This window comes from Lemur catta, chromosome 8 (genome assembly GCF_020740605.2).
Source record: "Lemur catta isolate mLemCat1 chromosome 8, mLemCat1.pri, whole genome shotgun sequence".
Classification (NCBI taxonomy): Eukaryota; Metazoa; Chordata; class Mammalia; order Primates; family Lemuridae; genus Lemur; species Lemur catta.
In genome coordinates this window covers 6,702,144-6,725,704 of record NC_059135.1, presented here as the reverse complement: position 1 = coordinate 6,725,704, position 23,561 = coordinate 6,702,144, and the positions used below count along the sequence as shown (strand labels likewise).

General features: G+C 47.1%; 1 protein-coding gene across 1 annotated transcript in view; it reads left to right on the top strand.

The window, feature by feature from the left end:
* The window catches only part of EFHD1 (EF-hand domain family member D1), a 32,522-nt gene extending 19,778 nt beyond the window's left edge, over window positions 1-12,744 (top strand). The window contains exons 3-4 of the mRNA XM_045559623.1: window positions 6,293-6,427; window positions 11,536-12,744. Of these exons, the coding sequence (XP_045415579.1) occupies window positions 6,293-6,427; window positions 11,536-11,670 (270 nt within the window). The 3' untranslated portion in view covers window positions 11,671-12,744. The remainder of the gene's footprint in view (window positions 1-6,292; window positions 6,428-11,535) is intronic.
* Window positions 12,745-23,561: the final 10,817 nt, after the last annotated feature.

Here is a 23,561-nt window from a genome sequence, read left to right as displayed (position 1 = left end):
TGCAGTGGCTCACGCCTTGTAATCCCAACACTTCAGGCAGGAGGATTGCTTGAGGCCAGGAGTTTGAGACCAGCCTGGGCAACATTGCAAGACCCTGTCTCTACAAAAAACTTTTTAAAATTAGCCAGGGATGGTGGTGCATGTCTGTAGTCCCAGCTACTCTGGAGGCTGAGACAGGAGGATCACTTAAGCCCAGGAGTTTGAGGCTGCAGTGAACTATGTTCGTACCACTGTGCTCCAGCCTGGGCAACAGAACATGATATATATATATATACATACACACATACATACACATATCTTTAAAGAGATAGTAAACTACAGTGCTGGCCTGGGAGAATGCCCAGTAATCAGACTGAAAATCAGTGCAGAATAATATAGCCTCATTTGGGTAAAATGGTAAGAAACCTTGAAGGATGTTCACCAAAATATTCATAGTGGATATTTATGGGTACACAGCTTTGTGGTTTTATAATGTTATACGTTTTATATATTAAACCTTCTTATTTACATTTTTAAATTTTCAATAATTATGGATACGTAATAGTTATATACATTTATGGTATGAATGTGGTATTTTGATACAAGCATATAATGTGTAATGATCAAATCATGGTAATTGGGATATCTGTCATCTCAAACATTTATCATTTCTTTGTGTGAAGAGTGTTCCAATTCCACTCTTTTAGTTATTTTGACTATATAATAACAACCCTTTGTATTTTATAGTAGGCATTTAAAAATAGTAAAAATGTGAGCCAGGCATGGTGGCTCATGCCTGTAATCCTAACACTCTGGGCAGCCAAGGTGGGAGGATCGCTTGAGGTCAGGAGTTTGAGACCAGCCTTGGCAAGAGAGAGACCCTGTCTCTACTAAAAATAGATAGAAATTATCCAGACAACTAAAAATAGAAAAAATTATCTGGGTGTGGTGGTGCACGCCTGTAGTCCCAGCTACTCAGGAGGCTGAGGCAGGAGGATGGCTTGAGCCCAGGAGTTTGAGGCTGCTGTGAGCTAGGCTGACGCCACAGCACTCTAGCCTAGGCAACAGAGTGAGATTCTGTCTCAAAAAAAAAAAAAAAGAAAAGAAAAATAGTAAAAATGTGGTCTTACTCTGTGGCCATGGGGCACCCCCCAAATGGTCCAAGAGTGGGCTTCTTGGTCTTTGAACCTTTGCAAATTGTAAGCAAAATTTTTTATGTGCAGGTATCTCTCCAGAAAGAGGGTACATAGCATCCACAGCCTGATCCCCAAATGGCCGAGAACCTTTATGGTAATGCCGTTTCTGTTTTGGGGAAAATGTCTCAGGACCATCAGGTTTCTTCCAAGGCAAAGATTCCTTCCCACAAGGGAGGGAGTTTTGTGTCTTGGGTATTTTTTTGTGAGTTGTATTGGAAGGACCCTAGATGTGTCAGTGTGGCACTGGTATTATAATAACTTTGGTGACGACATCTGGTTTAAAGGCTCGGAGTGTTAGCCGAGCTCTTTCAGTCTCGTGCTCAGTGGGGCCTCAGCTGCGGCCCTTGGGAGCTGGGAGTGGAGGACGGTCCCTGCTTCCTGGTGTTTAACCTGGTCATTGCAGAAACTGGCATCCTGGTTTCTGATGGTGAGACTTTGGTCAAGTACTGGGCTTCTGTCCAGGACAGATGCTCTTCCTGGGGTCTGCAGCTGAATTCATAGCCAAGAGGCACTTCCCCAGCTGTGATGAACTGGGCTTGCCCCTCCCTGCCCACAAATCAGCACCAGAATCTCCCATCTCTTCTTTTCCTGAATCTGCAGACGTGGAGATAGGAGATCACAGTGTTGGGCATGACCCTCAGGATTCCTCATGCCAGAGCCAAGCACCTGGAGAGCCACAAAGGGCAGGACTTGCCTGAAGTCAGGCCCAGCGCAGGGCTTTGGCTCTTTCCAACCCGGTACTCTTGGGCTGTAGACCACAGAAGCTTTTCCCTTGGTGAAGCTTTGGAGAAAATGTTGGAGAGAGAGCTTCTGCAGCAAAGTTGTGACCTCTGGGAACAGGAATTGAGAGGATGTTTTGTGGGCCGTGTGATCACCACTGAACTAAGACACAACCCCCTCTGCCCTGCCGTACTCCGGGGCCACCCAAAGGTGCTCTTCCCCGAATCCACGATGCTTGGGTAGCTCCTGCTTAGCTGCTGCTTTGGCCATTTCCCACAGATGGTGGACGCCAGAGGCTTGGGGATCTCCACAAAGCGTTCCTCCCAACCCCCTGCAGAGCTTCAGGGACGTTTGTGTTCAAGCCTCCGCCCATCCCAAGCCTGCAGCAGCCCCATCTCTAGGAGTTGTGCCAGGTGTACAGTACTTGGAAGTGTGAGGATGTGTCGCCTTTCAGACTTCCCAGGCCAGCCTCCCGTGTTGTTCTGTCACTCTGCCGGTTTCTGCCTATGCCGGAAGCCGCTAGTGGGCCCATGTGTGTTGGCGTAGTGAGGAGAGCACGGGCTGACAGCCCGGCCTTGCTCTGCCACACGGTGCTGGGTCACCTGGACAAGTTCTTCCACTTCTGAGCCTCAGTTTCTGTGTCTTTGAGATAGGGGACTGCTGTGAGAACTAAGCCTCTTCTTCTAAGCCTTTTAGAAGCCAGAGAGAAAGCCCTTGCCAGAAACCGAATTTGCTGGGACCTTGATCAAGGACTTCCAGCCTCCAGAACTGTGAGAAAATACATTTCGGTTGTCTAAGCCACCCGACCTGTGGGATTTATTTGTTAGAGTGGCCAAGCATGCAGCCTATACGGTGGGTCCAGGTTGCCTGCTGCGTGATCCGGGCTGAGTGGGCCATGGGTGGACCCCCGGGCTGGGCCAATCCGAGTCTCTCTTTCCTGGGATTTTGAAATTGGGGCCGAAGTGTGCAAATTGGCTCTGCAGCTGCATGTGCCTGGAAGAGGAACTCCACGTGAAATGGCTGTTGTCTGCCCCGTGGACCAGTCTCGAGGGACGGAGGGAGCGTCGCCTCCAGTCCTGAGAGCTTTGCCGCTCCCAGTCCCACTCCTCCTCCAGGCCACTGCATCTTGCCCTCGGGTTTCTGAGCCATCCATTTCATATGATGAATACCTCCTTTTTTGCTTAAGCCAACAAGTTTATTTTTGTCACTTGCAATCTAAGAGTTCTAGCTAATATGGGGAAGTGTTTGCATCACCACGCAGAGCCCTGAAACTAAAAATTGTCTGAATGTATCGGAAGCATCCGTAGCTCTGTGGGGAAGAGCTTTGTAGCTTTGTTGGGTCTCCCTCTGTCTCTTTGTTCCCTACCTCTCCTCCCCCTCCCCCTCTTGGGCGTCACAGTCACAGCTAGGACATTTTCCAATTCTTCTACAACATACCCGTCTTTGTGAACTATAAATAGGAAGACAAACAAGGCTGGGCAGTTGAAGAAATTGTCATTCAGGGGCGCTCGGTGATTGCCATAAAATTAAACGGGGTGCCGGGCATGCTTCACACAAGACTGAACATTTTCAGGTTGAGCTGGACTTTTTTTCTTCTTTAGCTGGCTGGGGTGGGGGACCCTAAGTAATGACCAGGCTGCCATCAATCATCCACTGAGCTGCCAGAGTGAACGTGCGTGGCCGGGATCTGCCCCAGACCTGATGGTTCAGAGGAAATGGCTCTGGGGAAGGGACCCATGAAGACTGTGTGAACTTAATGTCTCCAGTCCACAAAGCCCTCCTGTGAACAGAAAGAAGCACTGTCACCTCCACGCTAGACGTGAGAACACTGAGTCTGGGGCACGGTCCCCTGAGGTCACTTGCGTTGGTGTGGGTTTGGGGCACTGGCCCCTCGTTTGTGAGCTGCCTCCCTGAGCCCCGGAGAACAGCTGCCGTGGAGCTACCTGTTCTGTGTTTGCCTCGTGCAGCAGTGAGGTCGGGCTTCAGTGCAAGGCTGGGCAGGGTGCCAAGGACAGGTATTTCCCATCTCATGGCTCACATTCGCAGCACTGAAGTCTCTTTGGAGAGAGCTCGACCACTACCGCCCCCTATGCCTCTTGGCCTCCGTCCTATTCTTGGGGGCTGGGCCTTTAATAGGCTTGTTTTCTTTCAGCCAAAATTTTGGCTCCGACAATCTGCTGCAAACGAAGTCTTTGCTGGCCTCTAGTGAGAGAGTTTGAAGCCGCAGGTGGGTGTACTTGGCTGGCCACATCACCCTCAGTGAAGCCACAAGTCCTTGGGCCTCTTGCTTCATCCCTTGTTTTGTATTTGACAATATCCACAGTGGCGTTAGGACCCCTGAAGCGAGCACCATGACCAAGGTTTTTAGCAGGCGTTTTGGGTTGTGGTGGTGGTTAAGACCCTCACTCGGGTGGGACATTCTTCCCCCTGGGATCAAGAGTCCCGCCAGCAACAGACACTCAAGTTTGGAAAGCCTGTTGGAGCTGTTTACCTATCACTCTACTCTGGGTAATGTTCTTTTGTGGAAGGGATTTCTAAGGGAAGAGGGTCATTAGAAAAGACCCCAAAACCTGAATTTTCCCTATGGGTGCACATATTTTAGGTGGCACCTGAAAACCCGGAGAAGCCCTCTTTGGATGATGACTTGGAATACAGCAGATTATATTCTTCCCAAACAGAAAAGTAAATCGTGGAGGCTGGATAGCAGTTGTTTGACAAGTAAATTTATAAAAATTATTTAAAGAAGAGAACTGTACAAAATTGCCTTCAGGGAGAAGGGCAGGAAGATGGGGACCTGCCATTTAAGTTTGGCCCATTTATTTATTTAGACATTTATTCTGCGGAGGCCTTAGTACAAGTTGCCCTCAAAGATTAATTCATTCAGGTCACATTTTGCCTATGGAGGGAGAAGATAGATTATTCAATAAATGTTGTGAGGATTACTCACTAGCCATTTGGAAGAAAATAAGTTTAGTGATTAACCTTAAATGACAGATCTGGATAAATTTCAGAGATTAGATATTTACATGTTTAAAAAAACAAGAAGACATCAAATTAGTAGACAAAAACATAGGTAATTGTTTATGCAATCTTGGTGGTGAAAAAGGTTTTTCTGTGCATGACACTGGTGAGAGAAAAGAAAAAGATTGATAGAGTTTATGTTAAATTTTTGAGGCTGAGTGTGGTGGCTCACACCTGTAATCACAGCACTTTGGGAGGCTGAGATGGGAGGATTGCTTGAGGCCAGAAGTTCGAGAGCAGCCTGAGCAACATAGCAAGAACCTATCTCTACAAAAAATAGAAAAAAAAAACCGAGTTGGACTTGGTGGCAGGCACCTGTAGTCCCAGCTACTCAGGAGGCTGAGGCAAGAGGATCACTTGAACCCAGGAGTTTGAGGCTGCCATGAGCTATGATGACACCACTGCACTCTAGCCGTGACGACAGAGAGAGACTCCATCTCTAGGGAAAAAAAAGTTTATATAAAATTTTTGAAAGTCAAAAATTACCCTAAACCCAGTTAAAAGGCAAGTGACAGAGCTAAAGTATTTGAAATATATAATACCAGGTTCTGTGAAGATCTCTTAGCAAATGGTAAGAAAGGCAAACAAGCTAATGCAAAGATGGGACACAAGAAAATATAAGTGGTTAAAAAACATTGAAAATATTAAATTATTTAGTTTTTAAAAAATAGCATATACAAGTCTATTTGATTTTTTTTTTTTTTGAGACAGAGTCTCGCTCTGTTGCTCTGGCTAGAGTGCAGTGGCGTCAGCCTTGCTCACTCTAACCTCAAACTCCTGGGCTCACGCGATCCTCCTGCCTCAGCCTCCCTGGTAGCTGGGACTACAGGCATGTGCCACCACACTTGGCTAAATTTTCTATTTTTTGTAGAGATGGGGTCTCGCTCTTGCTCAGGCTGGTCTCGAACTCTTGCTCTCAAGCTATCCTCCGGCCTCGGCCTCCCAGAATGCTAGGATTACAGGCGTGAGCCACCACTCCTGGCCCTGTTTGATTTTTCTTTCATGGTTGTAAACTAGGGCATTGCTAATTTTTTGCTTAAACTGTTGTGTGAATGTTTCTGAATGATAAATTCGCAGCAGTGGAATTAATGGTTAGAAGGGCAGAAAACATTTTATTTTTGGTAAATATTTCCAAAGTACCCTTCAGGAAGTTTGAATCAGTTTACACTCCCATCAGATAAATGTGAGGGTGCCCATTTCCCTATATCCTTGTGGATTGTCTTTTTGACAATCTCATAAAGAAAGAAACTAATTTGTTACACACACATACACAGTCTTTTTAAATGCCTGGCAAAATAACTCGAGCTTGGCCCAGGGGGTTACTGTGAGTCTCTCAGTGAGGTAGACTCTGGCTTTCTGCTTTCTTTCCCCTCTAGTTCCTACTCATTTTCCACAAGGCCGCGGCTGGGGAACTGCAGGAGGACAGTGGCCTGATGGCGCTGGCAAAGCTCTCCGAGATCGATGTTGCCCTGGAGGGCGTCAAAGGTGCCAAGGACTTCTTTGAAGCCAAGGTAGGTGACCCGTTCCTTCTGTGCAGAGCAACCACTCCCTCCCTTCCCCTGCCAGACAGAGCTCCCTTGTCCGGTGCCTGCCTCATTAGCTCGCTCAGGACACGTGGGACTGCTCAGCTTTAGTGTGTCCGTCAAGTACCCAGATGATGAAGGTGTGTCTCTGTGCCATCTGAAAATGAAACACAAAACAGAAAAACAACCAAACGGCAAACGCATTGGATCCTGGTTTCAGGTTCAAACAGGTTTGCTGCTACAGTGCTCCAAGATGGACTCTTGGTCCTCACTTTGCTAGAAAATTCCTTTTTGCCTTAAACCATAGCTGAGTTGCTTCGAAAGCTGCATCCGCCTTTGCACCTATGTTGTAAGCAGGTGGGTAATGGGGCCAGAGGAGGGGGCCATGGTGGTGTGCCCTGAATGGGTATTTGCTTCTTGAGAGAGAGTGGTTGGAAGCTGGGTGCTTCCATTCCCTCCTGCACTCATGCTGTCATTGCTGGACACAGATGTGCCTCCCCACAGTTGGGCGCTGTCATTTGCATCTCTGCAGAGCACACCTGTGGAAACAAAGACCAAGAGGGTCCTCCAGATCCCCTGCCCACCAGAGCTGTGGGGTGCAGTGGGCAAGGGCACAGCTCTGGAGCCAGGCCCCTGAGTTCAGATCCTGCCTCCTCCACTGACTTATGTGGCTCCGTTTCTTCAGCTGTACAATGGGGATGATGATAGAATTGCTTTGAGGATTAAATGAATTAACATGCACAGAAGTTTAGCAAGTGCCCGGTGAGCACCGGGTATGTGGTATGAGCTGTGGAACTCCCTACCACTCCAGGCAGGAGCCAGCCTCTGGTGCAGTTTTAGCTTATTCTGGGAGCTTGCCCAAAGTGTCCTTGGTGACATACGCTGGCCGTCTCAGGCTTCTAAGCAGACCCTATTCTCATGTCTCTGTGATGCTACTTGGAGACAGATTTTGTTATTCTTCTGCCACTCTACAAGCCTGAATTCCTAGTGCTGTCATCTACAGTGTCAGGGACAAGCCATCCACTCATTGTGGCTTAAGCACCAGCATCGTGTCCCCAATCCTGAAAGTGGTTTGGCCCTTCCTTCCTGACCTAACGTTGACTCTACCCGCCTCCGGCAAAGCTAGGCTTCACAGCAAGCTCTAAGACACAACTCCTTTCCCAGGGTGAAGGGGACAAAACTGTTGCCCTCCCAGGGCACACACACCATCCAGTGAGGACAGCAGACTGCACTGATGGAGAGGAGAGAGGAGGGAAGGGTTAATTTTGCTGGGATGGGTCCTCTCCCTTCGCTGATTGAGCCAACATTTGCAGATCTCTTGGGACGCCTTGGGAAAGGTCCTAGGGTTGAGAACCCAAAATTGGCAGGACACCGTTTCCAGTTCACTGCTGCAGTGCAGTGTGATAAGTGCTCTTGTCGAGGTATGTCTGAGTCTCTGGGGACGTCTGATCAGGACATTCAAGGCCTGTTATGATCTGGCTCTGATCCCCGCTCCAGCCTCATCCCCCACTTCAAATGCTGCCACTCCTTTTCACAACGGGACCTCAGCACCTGCTGTTCCCTCTGCCTGAGCGCCCCACCCAAACACCCGTGCCTGGAAAACTCTTCTCCTTCATCCAGACCTGCATGGAAGAGTTGCCTCTTCTGGGCTGCTTTCCTGACTGTCTAGGCTGGGAAAGGCTGCCTCTTTTGCTGCCTCTGTTACACTTGGAAGTGGTGTTACAATTCATCTGTTCAAGGTACTCTTGGACATTTTTGGTAAGTGTATAAACTGACCCAACTTTTTGTAGAGTAGTTTGGGACTAGCTGTTAACATTTTATATTCTTTACTTCCGGAATTCTGCCTGTAGGATTTTATCCTTCAGAGGCACTGATGCCTCTTAGCGTATAGATGCATGGGCGTAGATTATGAATGCACGTAGGTGTGTGCACAGGACTTTCATACAGCATTGTTGGTAATAGAGAAAAATCGGAAATGACCAAAACTTCCATTATCAGGGAAGTGAGTCCACGTGGCGCATCCACACATTTGCACACTCCACAGTTCTCAAAGAATGAGTTGCAGCTGCGTGTTATGTGTGGACAGACATCCAAAATAAATTAAGCAAAACAATATGTTTGCAACCTAATTTTGTTAAATATTAGATACTACCTGCATGCTTATATGTCACAGCATTAGTAATAGTTATGTCTGAGGGACTTACTTTCTATTCCTGTAATGTTTTATAATGAGACTGCATCACTTGCACAGCCAGAGAAAAGACGAGATGGATAACAATATGAGTTTTGTTCAGCTCGTTATGTTTCTATGTCTGCCTCCTTCCCAGACTCAAAGGCAGAGTAGGTGTGTTGTCTTTGTAATTACAGAGCCAGGCGCGTAATGACCCTCAATAAACGCTAGCATGAATGACAAACGAGAGCATCATTGCTGGAATTTGGGAGAGGGCCATACAGGAGCTGATGTGTGTGACAGATGTTGGAGATGAATGGGGGTTCACTTGTAATCAAGGAAGGGACGGCGTCCCTGTCGTGGGAATGGCAAGAAACAGGGCCCCGAGGCACGGAGGGTGTGGAGCGCTTGGAGGCTGGAGGGGCTCCCCATTGGTGAGGACACAGGACCTGTGAGGGAGCAGGGCTGGTGACGTGGCTGGGAGGGGAGGCCACAATGAGAATGTGGAGACCAGGGAATTGGGCCAGCACTTCTCACCCTTTGGCAGGCTGTGGCACATGCTGTAGATGACTCTGAGGAAGGATGGCCCCTGGACATGTTGGACACAATCAGACAGGGAGTTCTGGCCTCCCCAAGGCTGAGGGGAACCCCTCTCTGGACACCTGGTTAAGAAGGTCAGGCTTTCCCCAGCCTGCTGAGTGCCAGGGCCACCCGCAGACCAGCTTCCCAGACCCCACCCAGATCCATCTGGGATGTCTCCAGGGCGGGGCGCCGGAACCCTATAGTCAGTGGAGCTGTGCAGGTGGTTCTAATTTGTAGCTGCAGGCACTGGGGAGCCATTGGAGGTGTTTGAGCAGGGCCTTGTCATGATAGGGTGGGCACTGTGAGCATGGACTTGCTTGGGGGCAGCTTCCACAGATGTCTGGAGAACAATTTTAGGTCCCATGAGGGCAGTGACAATGGCTAGGGAGCAGATGGGAATGACCCAAAAATGCTCTAGAACTCTCAGTGGTCATGACCACTCAGTTGAAGGCGGGAGGTAAAATGCCATGAAGAGCTGTGAGGAGAGGAATTGATGGTATTTTTAATCAAAATCAGACCCGGGCCAGGCACGGTGGCTCATGCCTCCCAGCACTTTGAGAGGCCAAGGCAGGAGGATGGCTTGAGGCCAGGAGTTGGAGACCAGTTTGGGCAACATAGCGAGACCTCATCCCTACAAAAAATAGAAAAATTAGACAGACGTGGTGGCACATGCTTGTAGTCCTAGCTTCTTGGGAGGCTGAGGCAGGAGGATTGCTTGAGCCAGGAGTCTGAGGTTGCAGTGAGCTATGATGATGCCACTGTACTCTGGCCCAGGCAACAGAGTAAGACCCTGTCTCAAAAATAAATAAATAAAAATTAATTAATTAATTAAATGAGCTTATTTTTGTGGCTTAAAAAGCCAAATGAGAAAACAAAACCATAAAAATATTAGAAGAAAATGTAGGAAAATGGGTTTAGAACCTTGAAAGGTATAGAAGAATTTTTCAAACATGACATAAAATGCAAAAGCCAGAAAGGAAACGGTTGATAAATTTGATTACACCAAAATTTAAATATTTGTGTGGCCCAAGAGACTTTATTATTATTATTATTATTTTTAGCTTAAACAACAGAAATTTATTGTCTCATAGTTCTGAAAGCTAAAGATCCAAGAACAAGGCATTGGCAGAGTTGGGACCTTCTGAGGGTTGAGTCTGTTCCATCCATCCTCAGCAGAGGGTGAATCTGTTCCATGCCTTTCTCCTAGACTCTGGTGGTTTACTGCAAGCTTTGATATTATTTGGCTTGTAAATACATCACCTTGATCTCTGCCTTCATGTTCACATGGTATTCTTCTGTATGCACGTCTGTCTATTATTAGTTTTAACAGTCCTAAACTAGGGACAGACCAAAATACTTTAAAGTTAAAAGACAAGCAAAAGACTGAAAGAAAGTAACTTAAAAATATTTAACAAAGGACTAATACCTAAATTGCATGAAGAACTGAAAATTTAAATAAAAACCCAAATAGCTGAATAGAAAAATGGGCAAAGGATACAAATGGGCAATTCACCAAAGAGGAAATAAAAGATGCCTTTTTTTTTTTTTTTTGCCTATCAGATTGGCAGAAAGTAAAAACGTTAATGATAAGCATTGGCAAGACTGTGGGGAAAAGAGTATGTCCAGTCCCTGATGGTGGAGGTGTAAACTGGAACAGCTACTTTGGAGAGCAATTTAGTAGTCTTTATTAAAATAATCTATACCCTCTGTGTGTTGTCCAGAAATTTTACCAAATTGATAAGACACACAAAAAGAATCAGTTCTAGAATAGAGAATTTTTAGATGGGTTTATCTGATATAATATTGAAGACAAATTGTTAGATTGAAAAAGCTCAAACAGCATCAAGTCACATTCACAATACCAACAAAAACTTGTAACATTTAGAGGTAAATATAGGATGACTGATTAGTGGGCAGCATCAAAGCAGCACTGCGTGGAAACCGAGGCAGTCAGGGGAGGCTGTACGTTGTAAAGGTATACCTTTGCCACGGGCAGACTGATGCCACCTCAGTCAGAATTCCAGCAGGGGATTCATTTGGTTTGTCTTTTTCCCTGGAACTAAACAATAATCAGTGTGAAATGAAAGGATGTAAAAGTGGGAAATAAGCAGGAATAGTAAGCAGTATGGTGGGAAGTCAGAAGCACGTATAACCCAGCAGCGAACACGGCGATGGTGTCTGTGCTGTCGGAACGTGAACTTCTGAAGACCAAAGGGAAGGAGCAGTGGCCCGGGCGCCTTTGTCACGAGGTCTGTTTGCTGGGCTGCTGGCTCAGGTGTCAGCATCTCTGTGTTTCTGTTCTCCTCCCTTACTCTGTAGGTCTGTTTTTGCTGTTTCTCTGCAGGCCCAGGCCCTGTCATCTGCCAGTAAGTTTGAAGCCGAGTTAAAAGCTGAGCAAGACGAGCGGAAGCGGGAGGAGGAGGAGAGGAAGCTCCGCCAGGCGGCCTTCAAGGAACTCAAGGCTACTTTCAGTACATAGTCCGCCGCCCTTGCCCTCCATCCACAGCTGTGCCTCACAGGTGCCGGGGTGGAGATGGCCCGGCACACTCACCACCCCTGCCGGCCCCTCCCCGAGCCAGGATCCACAGTCAGCCCCCAGTGCCAGCCCTGTGCCAGCCCTCATTGCTCGCAGTGTCCCAGCCCTCCAAGTGGGTCTGGGGTGGGCCTGCTGCCCACCGCCTCCCTCTCCTGCCTCTGCTCCTCTGCCTTTCTCTGTAGCCAGAACTCGATTCTTCTCGTCCCTTTACCATGCCACATCAAGAGCAGTCTGCTGTGCTAATCTGTACAGATTGGTGTCTTTTGTGTTGCCCACTTTCTCGGGGGATTCTCTGCAGCCTCCTCCTTGTTTCCTGCCCAGCCCCCCTACTCTCATGCTTGGTCAGACCTGCCAGTTGCTTTTGCATCTTCTGCCCTTGGGTGATGGTGGGTTTTGAGGGAGGCCAGCATGGCCCACTGCCTGTCCCCCCTCCAACAGGGGGAATTGCACTCAGCCAAGGTGACATAGCAGAGACAAGACAGAGGTTCTGCTCCTTCCTGGCACCTGTCTCCTGGCCCCTTAGTGTCCACCAGGCCTGCCTGCTCCACCCCATTCCACTCATGTCTTTCCATTTCAGCCTTTTTTCCACTCTTAAATACTGTGCTACTTCCCTGTAAGAATGAAAGCATAATTAGAATACTAATGCATAGAATGATCCTGTTCACTCCGACTCTATGCAAATTGTATTACAGCGGACCCCTGACATTCCCAAATGGCAAATCCAGGGCCTTTCAAACTCCCAAAAGTCATGACCATCCTCATCATTAACCAGTTTCCAACATCTGCTTCAAGGCATTGAGGTGAAAAATGTTCCCTCCTGGTTTACATTTTCATATCTTGAGGGCTCTTGGAATTGTTCACAAACCCCAGGGTTGGTTGTATTTTTAAAAAATATTTCCTACTGTCATATTTATTATCTTTTGTACCTGCTGTCTTTACAACAAAGAAAACATCTGCCTTTCTACCTTACAGCTGTTTCTTTTTAAATAAACTGTGCAAATGAACTTGGCCATCCCATCAATTTGCCTTTAGTTTCTTTTTCTTTCTTTCTTTCTTTTTTTTGAGATGGAGTCTTGCTCTGTCTCCCAGGCTGGAGTGTAGTGGCGTCATCATAGCTCACTGCAGCTTTGAACATCTGGGCTCAGGTGGTCCTCCTGCCTCCGGAGTAGCTGGAAATACAGGTGTACACCACCGCATCCAGCACCTCTAATCTTTGAATTAGAGGAGAGAAGAGAGTGTCTCATAGGGGCAAAGCCCAGGGCTTCTATTGGATGCTGAGTCCCTGAATCCAGTTAGAAATGGAAATGAGAAGATAGGTTTTCACTCTGTAGCACTCAGAGTGCTGAGGTTGTCAGTTGCTTTCCCCGTCACATCTGTGAGGATGGTTTCAGCTGCAGGTAAAACTATAGCTCACTTTGTTTTGCTTCCCCAACCTGTGAAACTCTGATGAGAGCCAGTGCTCCTTCCTCCCATGTATAATCTAGGCCCTAGATTCTAGGGTATTTGGGGGACCCATGTAAGGACCCCTGTCCTAAGAAATACCCTTTCCTCCCCAGGGAGGACCATTCTCTTTCTGAACAAATTCAAGACCTAAGTTTCACAGGCATTTTTCTAGCCCTCCAGAGGGGTGGGGCATGAAATGGGAGTGGTGAGATTCTTACCATATGACCCAGCAATCGTGCTCCTTCGCGTTTCTGCTAATGAGATGAGAGCTGTGTCCACACAAAACCTGCAGAAGCGTCTTCATAGTGGCTTTACTCATAATTGCAAAAACTTGGAAACAGGCCGGGAGCGGTGGCTCACACCTGTAATCCCAGCACTCTGGGAGGCCAAGGCAGGAGGATCGTTTGAGCTCAGGAGTTTGAGACCAGCCTGAGCAAGAGCGAGACCCCGTCTCTACTAAAAATAGAAAGCAATTAGCTGGACAACTAAAAATATATAGAAAAAATTAGCCGGGCATGGTGGCACATGCCTGTAGTCCCAGCTACTCAGGAGGCTGAGGCAGGAGGATCTCTTGAGCCCAGGAGTTTGAGGTTGCTGTGAGCTAGGCTGACGCCACGGCACTCTAGCTTGGGCAACAGAGCAAGACTCTGTCTCAAAAAAAAAAAACAAACAAACAAAAAAAACTTGGAAACAATCAAGGTGTTCTTCAATAGGTGAGTGGATAAACAAACTGGTACATCCACACTGTGGAATTTTTTTTTTTTTTTTTGAGACAGAGTGTCGCTCTGTCTCGCCTAGCTCACAGCAACCTCAAACTCCTGGGCTCAAGAGATCCTCCTGCCTCAGCCTCCCGAGTAGCTGGGACTACAGGCACTCACCACCAGGCCTGGCTAATTTTATTTTTCTATTTTTAGTTGTCCAGCTAATTTCTTTCTATTTTTAGTAGAGATGGGGGTCTTGCTCTTGCTCAGGCTGGTCTTGAACTCCTGAGCTCAAGCGATCCTCCCACCTTGGCCTCCCAGAGTGCTAGGATTACAGGTGTGAGCTACCACACCCGGCCCACACAGACAAATATTATTCAGTGATGAGAAGATGTATTCAGGAATAGAAAGAAATGAGCTATCAAGTCAGGAAAAGACAGGGAGGAAACTTAAATGCAAATTGCTAAGTGAAAGAAGCCGGTCTGGGAAGGCTCCGTACTGTTTGATGCCAACATCGTGGGAAAGGTAAAACTATGAAGACAGGAAAAGGACTTGTGATTGTCAGTGGGGAGGGAGAGACGGCTGGATGAATGGAGCACAGGGGATTTTTCGGGCAGTGAAACATGTTCTCTGTGATACGGTAATGGTGGATGCATGTCCTTAACATGTTTGTCAAAATCCAGAGGATGTGCAGCACAAAGAGTGGGCCCTAATTCGAACTGTGGACCTTAGTTAATGATGTATCAGTGTGGGCTTGTCAGTTGTAACAAATGTACCACATTGACACAAGCTAGTAACAGGGGAAACTGGGGTGGCTGGTGGTGGAGAGGGAAGTCTACTATTACTTTAAAAAGAGAGAGGGAAAGAATGGAGACAACAGTGTAATTATCTGAAGTATCCGTTTGCCTCTCTGGACAAGCAGGCCCCGTGAGAGCTAAAACTCTTGATTGCAAGTGATGGAAGATGCAACATGAAAGAACTTATGACAAAAAGGACACGTTGGGCCGTGTAACTATAAAGACCAGGGATAGGATGTCTTGGCTCCCTCTTGGTCACCAAGTCCTGCAGAGGCTGCTCTCTCCTGTCTCTCATCTGTGATTCCCACCCTCTGTCTCCAAGGTCACTGCCACAGCTCATACCTTCATTGGTTCTGGCCCGGGTCTCTGCAATGGTCTCCTAACGGGTTTCTCTGCCTTCATTTTGCCCTGATTGCTCACCTGGCAGCCAGAATAAGCTTTGTAAACTGCAAACCTGTTCCTAGCATCTCCCCCTTGATTTTCGATTCCTTACTTTTAGGACCTGGGCCCTGCTCACAGCTCCTGCCCTGTCTCCCGCCCCTCCCCCCCTCCCTCTCTCCTTCCAAACTGTCCAGTCCACGCATACGCAAAGCCTGATGGTTCCTGGGAAGGGCCACAACTCCAGGCTTTTGCACATGCTCGAGTTGGCCTGGCATGCCCTTTCGCCTTCCACTGGCCAACTACTACTCACTGTTGATGACTCAGCTCCGAGATTATCTTCAGGAAGCTTCCTGATGCTCCCAGGCTAGGTGAGGTGCGTCTTCTCAGGGTTCCCATTTCACCCAGAGTTGTTCTCCAGCGTAATGGTTACGGCTTTACGCAGTAGCCCTCTTCTTCCCTGCCTCCTCGTTTGGACTATGAACTCTGTGAAGAGCAGCACCCGTGCCTGCCCACTGCTACAGGGGCCTCACATGCTGCCTGGCATGGAACAGGCAGCCGACGCATGTTGGTGTCATGAGGACATGCCACGTTTGTTGGAGCAGACAGAGACGGGCAAGGCAGGATCACTACCCCTGATGTCGGGGACCTTCTGAGCACCTTAACCTGGGAGGCTGGCCTGAGCGGCCCGCTCTGACAGTGAGGACAGCAGAGGTTGTGGGAGTACCTTTCTCACTGGAGAGTGATGAGTCCTGTCCCCAGAGGCCATCCTTTGAGCAATAGGGAAAACTATCCAACCAACCAACCAGTCTTGCCTCTGCCCTGGAGACTGTGATATAACGGGATTTGGGCTCTGACACTAGGCAAGCAACTTGACTTCACTGAGCCTCAGTTTCCTCACCTATAAAATGGGGGTGGTGATTATCTGCCTGGCAGTTCCATGCCTGGTGTATAACTAGTGCTCAGGACACACGGTCCCTGTCTCCCCTCTCCTCTCCACTGCTGCAGCTGTCTCCTGCTGAGCCCTGAGTCTCTATATTTAGGTCCGACAGATCCCAGGCCAGGGCAGCCCAAAAAATGCTCAGTCCTGGTTGCTGTCTTGGCTGCAAGGGCAGGTGCCGCTTGCCCAGCTTCTTGGTTCTTTCGAGGCCCCTTTCCCAGCCAGGCCAAGGAAACTTCTGCCCATCCGCCTGCTCACCTGCCATGATCCCCTGCAGCTGGCAGTTGCCGAGCTGTGTGGGCCTGATCCTGTGACCTGACACCTGTGGCCTTGTCTCTGCTCTGGTTTCTCCTTGCTGACTCCACCTGTCCACCAGGCCAGATTCTGGCACATCCCTGCCCACTTGGCCTGACGATCTGAGAATGATGTTTCCATAGCCGGCCTGTGGGTCCTGCGGTACCCATGAGGTTCTAGGGGTCCAATTTAGGATTCTACAACTTGGGGAGGTGCTCAGGATGGGACCATGTTGGGGTCAGTTTCCTTGCTCCCCCCAACTTCCTTCTGAAACCAGTCACATTTGGCATTCTGTGAAATTGGTGGGTGTGTACATCGCTGTTGCCTTTTTGAAGGGTAATTTGGTAGACTGTTAAAATTAAACATTGTATCTCTATTCGTTATTTATGTTTGTGTTAACAAATCACCCCACAACTTAGTGGCCTAAATCAATGAATAACATTTATTATCTCACACAGTTTCTGAGGCTCGGGAATTGAGAAGTGGTTTAGTTGGGTGGTTCTGGCTCAGGGTCTCTCATGAGGCTGCAGTCAAAATGCTATCATCTGAGTGCTAGACTGGGCTGGAGGATTCACTTCCAAGGTGACTGACTCACGTGATTTGCAAACTGGTGCTGGCTGTTGGCCGGCGGCCTCAGGGGCCCACCATGTACACCTCTCCACAGGGCTGCTCGAATGTCCTCACAACATGGCAGCTGGCTTCCTCCAGAGCCAGTGATACAAGAGAGAGTGAAGCGTAAGCCACAATGTCCTTTAGGACCTAGCCTCGGAAATCACACTCTGTCATTTCCTTAATGCCCTGCTGTTTACACAGGTCAGCCCTACTGGCAAGAGTCACCGGGAGCCATCTCGGAGGCTGCCTACTACTGAATCAGTCAGAGCTCTTCACTGCGAGTGACAGAAGCTAAGCCAGACTGATTTAAGCAGGAAAGGGATTGAATGAAAAGACACTGAGGAGCTCCCGGATGACTAGCAGGGCTGGGGGGCCAGGCTAAGGAAACGGGCAGGAGGCCAGGTGGCTGGGACAGCAGCCAGCAGCACAGCATGGGAACCAGCCAGTGATGGTGCCGCTGCCCTGGCTGACCAGGACACTGTGGTATCTCGCTTCTCCAGGTCATTTACTCCAGTTCAGAGCCTGAGGCTGAGCCCCATCACATGCCCACGTGTGGGGGCGGGCTGGGGGAGAATCTGGACTTTCTGTCTTCTGTAAATGGAGGCGAGTTCTGCCTGCCACCAAGATTCCCATTCTCCCCAAACATAGGGAAGTGTTTTAGATGCAGCGCAGTTATGGAAGAACGGCAGGTGTGCACTGCAGAGATAGTCATGAGCTTTGACCCGGGAATTTACCCTATAGGTAAATATAAAAACAAACAAGGAAATATTTAAGGGAATACTCATCACAGTGTTTGTAATAGCAAAAATATTGGAAACAATCCAATGTCTATCAGCAGGGGACCGGTTAAGTACATTTGGTACGTCCATGTAGGTGAGTACTGCTAGGCAGCCATTGAAAAAAACCGTGGAGGCCTCCAAGACATTTTGTTTCTTGGAAAAAGGCCAGCAGCAGAGCAGCATGCATAGTAATGCCCAAGAGTTTTATTTTGCTTGTTTTTAGATGGGAGACAGAACCACATCTCTGTCCAAGTAGCCTGTAAGTTACGTGTCGTCAGCAATCAGGTGGATTTGGGGGCAACCGTTGTACCCTCAGAATTTAGTGGTGCTGAGAATGAAAGAACACATTACATTTGTTCATGCATGCAACATTTTGGAGAAAACCACATGAGAAACTGAGGGGAGGAGAACCTGAGCATCCTAGGTTGGTCGGAGGGGGCGGGATTTAAAATTTTTCCTTGATATGTTTTTTTTTTAACCATAAACAAGTATTGTTCTCCTCCTCCAATGACTACTACTACACTGCCACCACCACTACCGTCACTGAAAAGGAGGGGGAATCTGTGACCACAAAGAAAACAAGAAGAGCAGTTGAATATGCACGTGGGAACCCTTGGGACAGCAGAAATATGAAACCCTAATGATGCGAAAGATTCAGGAGAAAATGAATAACGTTTTGGGATGTATCATGAAGCATTAGGTGAAAGGATACATTTATTGTATTTTAAGACTTCTTTTTTAATGTTTTAATTGTCTTGTATATCCAGAGTTTCAAAATGAGAAAAGAATTAAAAATATGCAAATACTTTTATAATAAAAATGTTTTTCAAACATAAAAATGGATTTGTTTCCAGAGTTGTCATTTGCACAGTATTTCTTGATGTTTTTTCAGCCCTCTGGTACGGTATCTTCAGCCACTCTCACTTGTGTTTCCTCTTAGGTTTTCAGTCGCGTTTCCAACCCTCCTCATTAGGGTCTTGATCTGAGTGGCCGCTGTCCTCTGCACTGACCATTCCAGCCTCCCTTTTCATCCACTTTCAAACTCCTGCATCCTCTCTTCCTCATCACCTTCTCTTTCCTAACCCTCCATCCTCCCTGCTCTGTGGACGTTTCCAGGCACCAAATCTATGGCCGTTTCGCCAGCCCCATTATCCTTGACACCTCTGCAGATTGGACACGGCCAGTTGGTCTTCTCTTCCATCTGCTTTCTAGCCTGATCCCGTCTATAGCTTCTTTTTGTTCACTAGAAAGAAACTTTTGCTCCCAAGGACCCATCTTGGCTCCATACTTTTCTTTGCAGTTGCTGACTCCCCAGGATTTCAAATAACTTTTCTCTATGGATGACCCTCAGATCTGTAGCCCTGAGCCCCTCTAATCTCCTTCATTGAATTGCCTCTTCAACCTTTTAGATGATTGTATTGGTTTGCAAGCGCAGTAGCACATGCCTGCAGTCCCAGCCACTTCGGAGACTGAGATGGGAGGATCCCTTGAGCCTAGGAGTTCGAGGCCTGCCTGGGCAACATAGGGAGACCCTCATCTCAAACAAAAACAATTTTGTAGTGACATGGATGGAACTGGAGGCCATTATCTTAGGTAAAACAACTCAGACAGAAAGACAAACACCATATGTTTTCACTTATAAGCAGAAACTAAATAATGTGTACACATGGAAGCAGAGTTTGGAACAAGGGACAGTGGAACTTGGGAGGGGTAGATGATGGGAGGTTGCTTTGTGGGCACCATGTTCATTGCTCCAATGACGGATGCACAGAAGGTGCCGACTTCATCACAGTGTAATATATCAATGTAGCAGAATAGCACTGTACCCCATAAATATACAAAAATAAAAAATTAAAAAACAAAACCAAAACAAACCCTTTGTTCTGATCGTATTAGTTTGCTTAGGCTACTGTAACAAACAATAGTGACTTAAACAGAAATTTATTGCCTCACAGTTCTGGACGTTAGAAGTCCAAGATCAAGGTGTTGGCAGGATTGGCTCTTTCTGTGGCTGTGAGGGAGAATCGTTCCATGCCTCTACTTGGCTGCCAGGGTTGCCGGCAATCATTGGCACTCCTTGGCTTGTAGAAGCATCACCCTGATCTCTGCCTTCATCTTCACATCATGTTCTTGCTGAGTGTGTGTCTGTGTTCACGTTTCTCCTTTTTGTAAAGACACAAATCATATTTATTAGATTAGGGTCCACCCTAATGACCTCATTTTGTCTTGATTACCTCTTTAAAGACCAATCTCCAAATAAGGTAATATTTTGACTACTTAAGGTTAGGATGCCAACATGTCTTTCTAGGGGATACGATTCAATCTATAACAAATGTTACAGTCACTATTGCTGTGAACAAATTACCCCCAAATTTAGGGGCTTAAAACAACCATTTCACTATGCTCTTGGATTTGGTGGATCGGGAGTTGAGACAAGCCACGGTGAAGATGCTTGTCTCTGCTTCATGGTGTCTTGGGCTCTGACACTTGGGGATGACTAGACAGCTTAGGGCTGGAGTCATCTGGTGGCATTTTTTGTTCAGATGTCTGGTTGTTGACACTGGCTGTTAGCTGAGACTTCAGCTAGGGCTGTTGACAGAGCAATGAAATGGGCTTCTCTTTGTGGTCTGGGCTTCAGGCAGCCTCAGGGTATTTGGACTTAATAAGTGGCAGCTTTTGTTTCAAAAGAGACTACTTGAGCAAGCAAGGTGGCAGCTGTAGCACCTCTTACGATCTAGCATTGGAAGTCATATCATTTTACTTCTACCAATTTCTATTGGTTATAAGGGCCCAAGGGAAGGGGAATTAGATTCTACCTCTAGACAGGGTGGTGAAGGTTCTAGAAGAGTATGTCAAATGGAAGATATTGTTTCAGCCATCTTTAGAAAAATACAATTTATCACAGATAATGAACCTGTGTTCATTACAAATTAAACTTGTTTGGGATTAAATTCCTTACCCCCCCCTTCTCCAAATGATCTGTTATTTTCAACTTCTCTGTTTCTACGAAGGAGACAATAAACCTGAAACTTTATTATGCCTGACTAGAGCTTGTATTAGTCTACTACTGTACTTTAAAAACCAGTATTTAGTGAAACATTGGGAAGACAGAGTGACTAAAAGGAGAAAAGGAAAGCATCCTTCCTAAGGAGTAGATAATCGAGGATCTATCTTATTGGTATTAATATTTACTGAGTATTTACTGAGTGTGCCAGGGCAATGCCAACTACTGAGGATGCAAAGTTGAATAATGCAGCAGGTACAATGGTTAAACCCAGAGATTTTGTCAATGGTCATTATCATCATCATCCCTTAGATTTGGTTCCTTCTTTCTGGAAGCTTAAAGTTTAGGGCTGAAAATATAGCCAAGATGCTCTGAAAAAAGGTGGGCAGTTTCTGATAATGTTAGACAAACACAACATAACCACCAATCCATTTCTAGGTTTTGGTTCTTTTATTTAGATGTTTTCTTTTTTTTTTTTTTTGGTGGAGATGGGGGTCTTGTTATGTTGCCCAGACTGGTCTTGAACTCCTGGACTCAAGCAATTCATCCCACCTTGGTCTCCCAAATTGCTGGGATTATAGGTGTGAACCACTGTGCCCAGCCCTGTTCCTAGGTATTTACCCAAGTGAAATAAAAACCTATGTTCACACAAATACCTGTATGTGAATATTTATAGAGGTTTCACTAATAGTCCTCCAAACTGGAAACAACCCAAATGTCCCTAAACTGGGGAATGGATAAACAAATAGTGGTGCATACATACAATGAAATACCGCTCAGTAATAAAAAAGAAGAAAGTACTGAAACGTACAATAATACGGATGAATCTCATGCATGCTAAGTGAAAGAAGCCAGTCTCAAAAGGCTACACACTATATTGTTCTATTTCTATGACATTATAAGGCACACTTTAAGGACAGAAAACAGACCAGTGCTTGCAGGGGCTGGGAGTGGGGGTAAGGGGTTCCCCCACTGGGGGAACTTTTGTGGGTAACAGAACTATTTTGTTTCTCAATTTTAATGGTACTTACACACACCTGGATGCATTTGTCAAAGGTTGCAGAATTTTACACCAAAAATTCTAAATTTTATTGTGTATAAATTATACCTTAATTAAAAAAACATATGTATAGGCAACATACAGGTGGCATAGCATCAGAAATCTGGCAATGGCAAGCTGGTTAGGGACATGGATTCTGCAATCAGATAGCCTGAGCTTGGAAGTCCTGGCTGACAGCTGGAGAAGGTAGGCACTTCTCTCAGACGCCTGCTTGGCTTTCTTAGTGCTCCATAGTGCTGTCACCAGGATTGCATGAGAGAATATAAGCAAAGAAGTTAATGAGGTGGTTGGCACATAACAGTCATTAGTATTACTTTTTTCTCTTAAATTAACAGTTCAAGGGATAAATTCTTTGGTCTAATGGAGGGGATTAAAGCAATCTTCACAGAGGCAGTAACATGACGATTAGGCTTTTAAAGATGAGCAGGAGTTATGCAAGTTGGGGAGAAGTAGGGTAACTGTTGGGAATGGCATCGTAACAAGAGGGAACAGCATGCACAAAGGTGAAAACAGAATGTCATGTTTGAGAACCTTCAAACATGGGCATATCTGTAAGCACTAAATTTGGGGGAAGGGCAAGGAGAGGGGGATGATGTGGACTATAGGGAGTAGAGTTCTGCAGAATGGAACTGTGAAGGGCCCCTTTGAGATCCTGCGTTTCAAACAAGGCTGCAGGTGTTGCTGCTGCCATGGCAGGGCCACTTTAAGGAGCAAGGGTACAAAGGTCAAGGGAAGAAAGTGTTTCAAAAGGAAGGAAGTGGTCAATCGCACTGAAGGCAGGGAATTACTAAGTCAAGATGAGGACTGAAGAACTCCAATTATCAACCTGTAGTTTGAGGTGTCCTTAGGGCAAACAATAGGTGGATAGGTAAGGACAGAAGCCACATTAGAGTGGTTGATGATTGCACATCCGGTGTGGGAATTGAGAAAATGCCTATAAACAACTCTTTTGTGAAGTTTGGCTTTAAAGAGAACAAAGCCGAAGGGAGGTGGGTGGAGGAGGAATTGGAACGCGTAACTTTAATTTTCAGATGAGAGGCATTTGAGTATTTTTTTAAGCTGATGGGAAGGATCCTGCAAGAAGGGAGTAGTCGGAAGAACAGGAAAGAAAGGGATGGCCTGAGAAGGGTAGAGTTGGCATATTTAGCAAATAAAAATACCGGACGCCTAGTTAAACATTTGAATTTCAAAAACAATGAAAAATGTTTTCGCGTAAGCGTGTCCCAGATATTGCTGGGCGTCCTGTTTTGTATCTGGCAACCCTGAAATAGGAGAGGGTATGGCCCGGATGGACCAGGACAGAGTCGGAGCTCTAAGGTCCTTTCCAGCAGTCACATTCCAACTCCCAGTTCTACTAGAAGTGTTAACAAGTAGAGAAACTGCTTTGAATTTCAGCTTTTGTGGCTTCCACGCTCACTTTCGCTCTAGGATGGAAAACGGGCAGGAAAATGGGGGACTAAAAGCTGTAGAAAAGTTCTAGTTCGAAAAATCGGCAGAGATTTTTGAATTGCAAACGGGCTCTGGATTGGACGCCGAGGCCCACGAGTCACAGGGAGCTGGCCCAGGTCCAACTCTGGACACCAACTCTACTCAACTCAAGGGCAGGCACGGAGCTGCGGCCGAGACCCCGTGGGCGCCTGCGCGGGGCCGCTGCCCCGCCCCCTTTCGGCCTTTCATCCGGGTCTCAGGCAGGGGCGTGTCCGGGCAGAGGGGAGGGCGGCAGCGGAAAGGATGGATGTTGTGGGAGACTGGAGAACGGGGAGGGGAGAGAGACAGGGGCGGGGCCGAAGTGGGGGGCGTGGCGGAGCGTACGAGGTCACGTGACG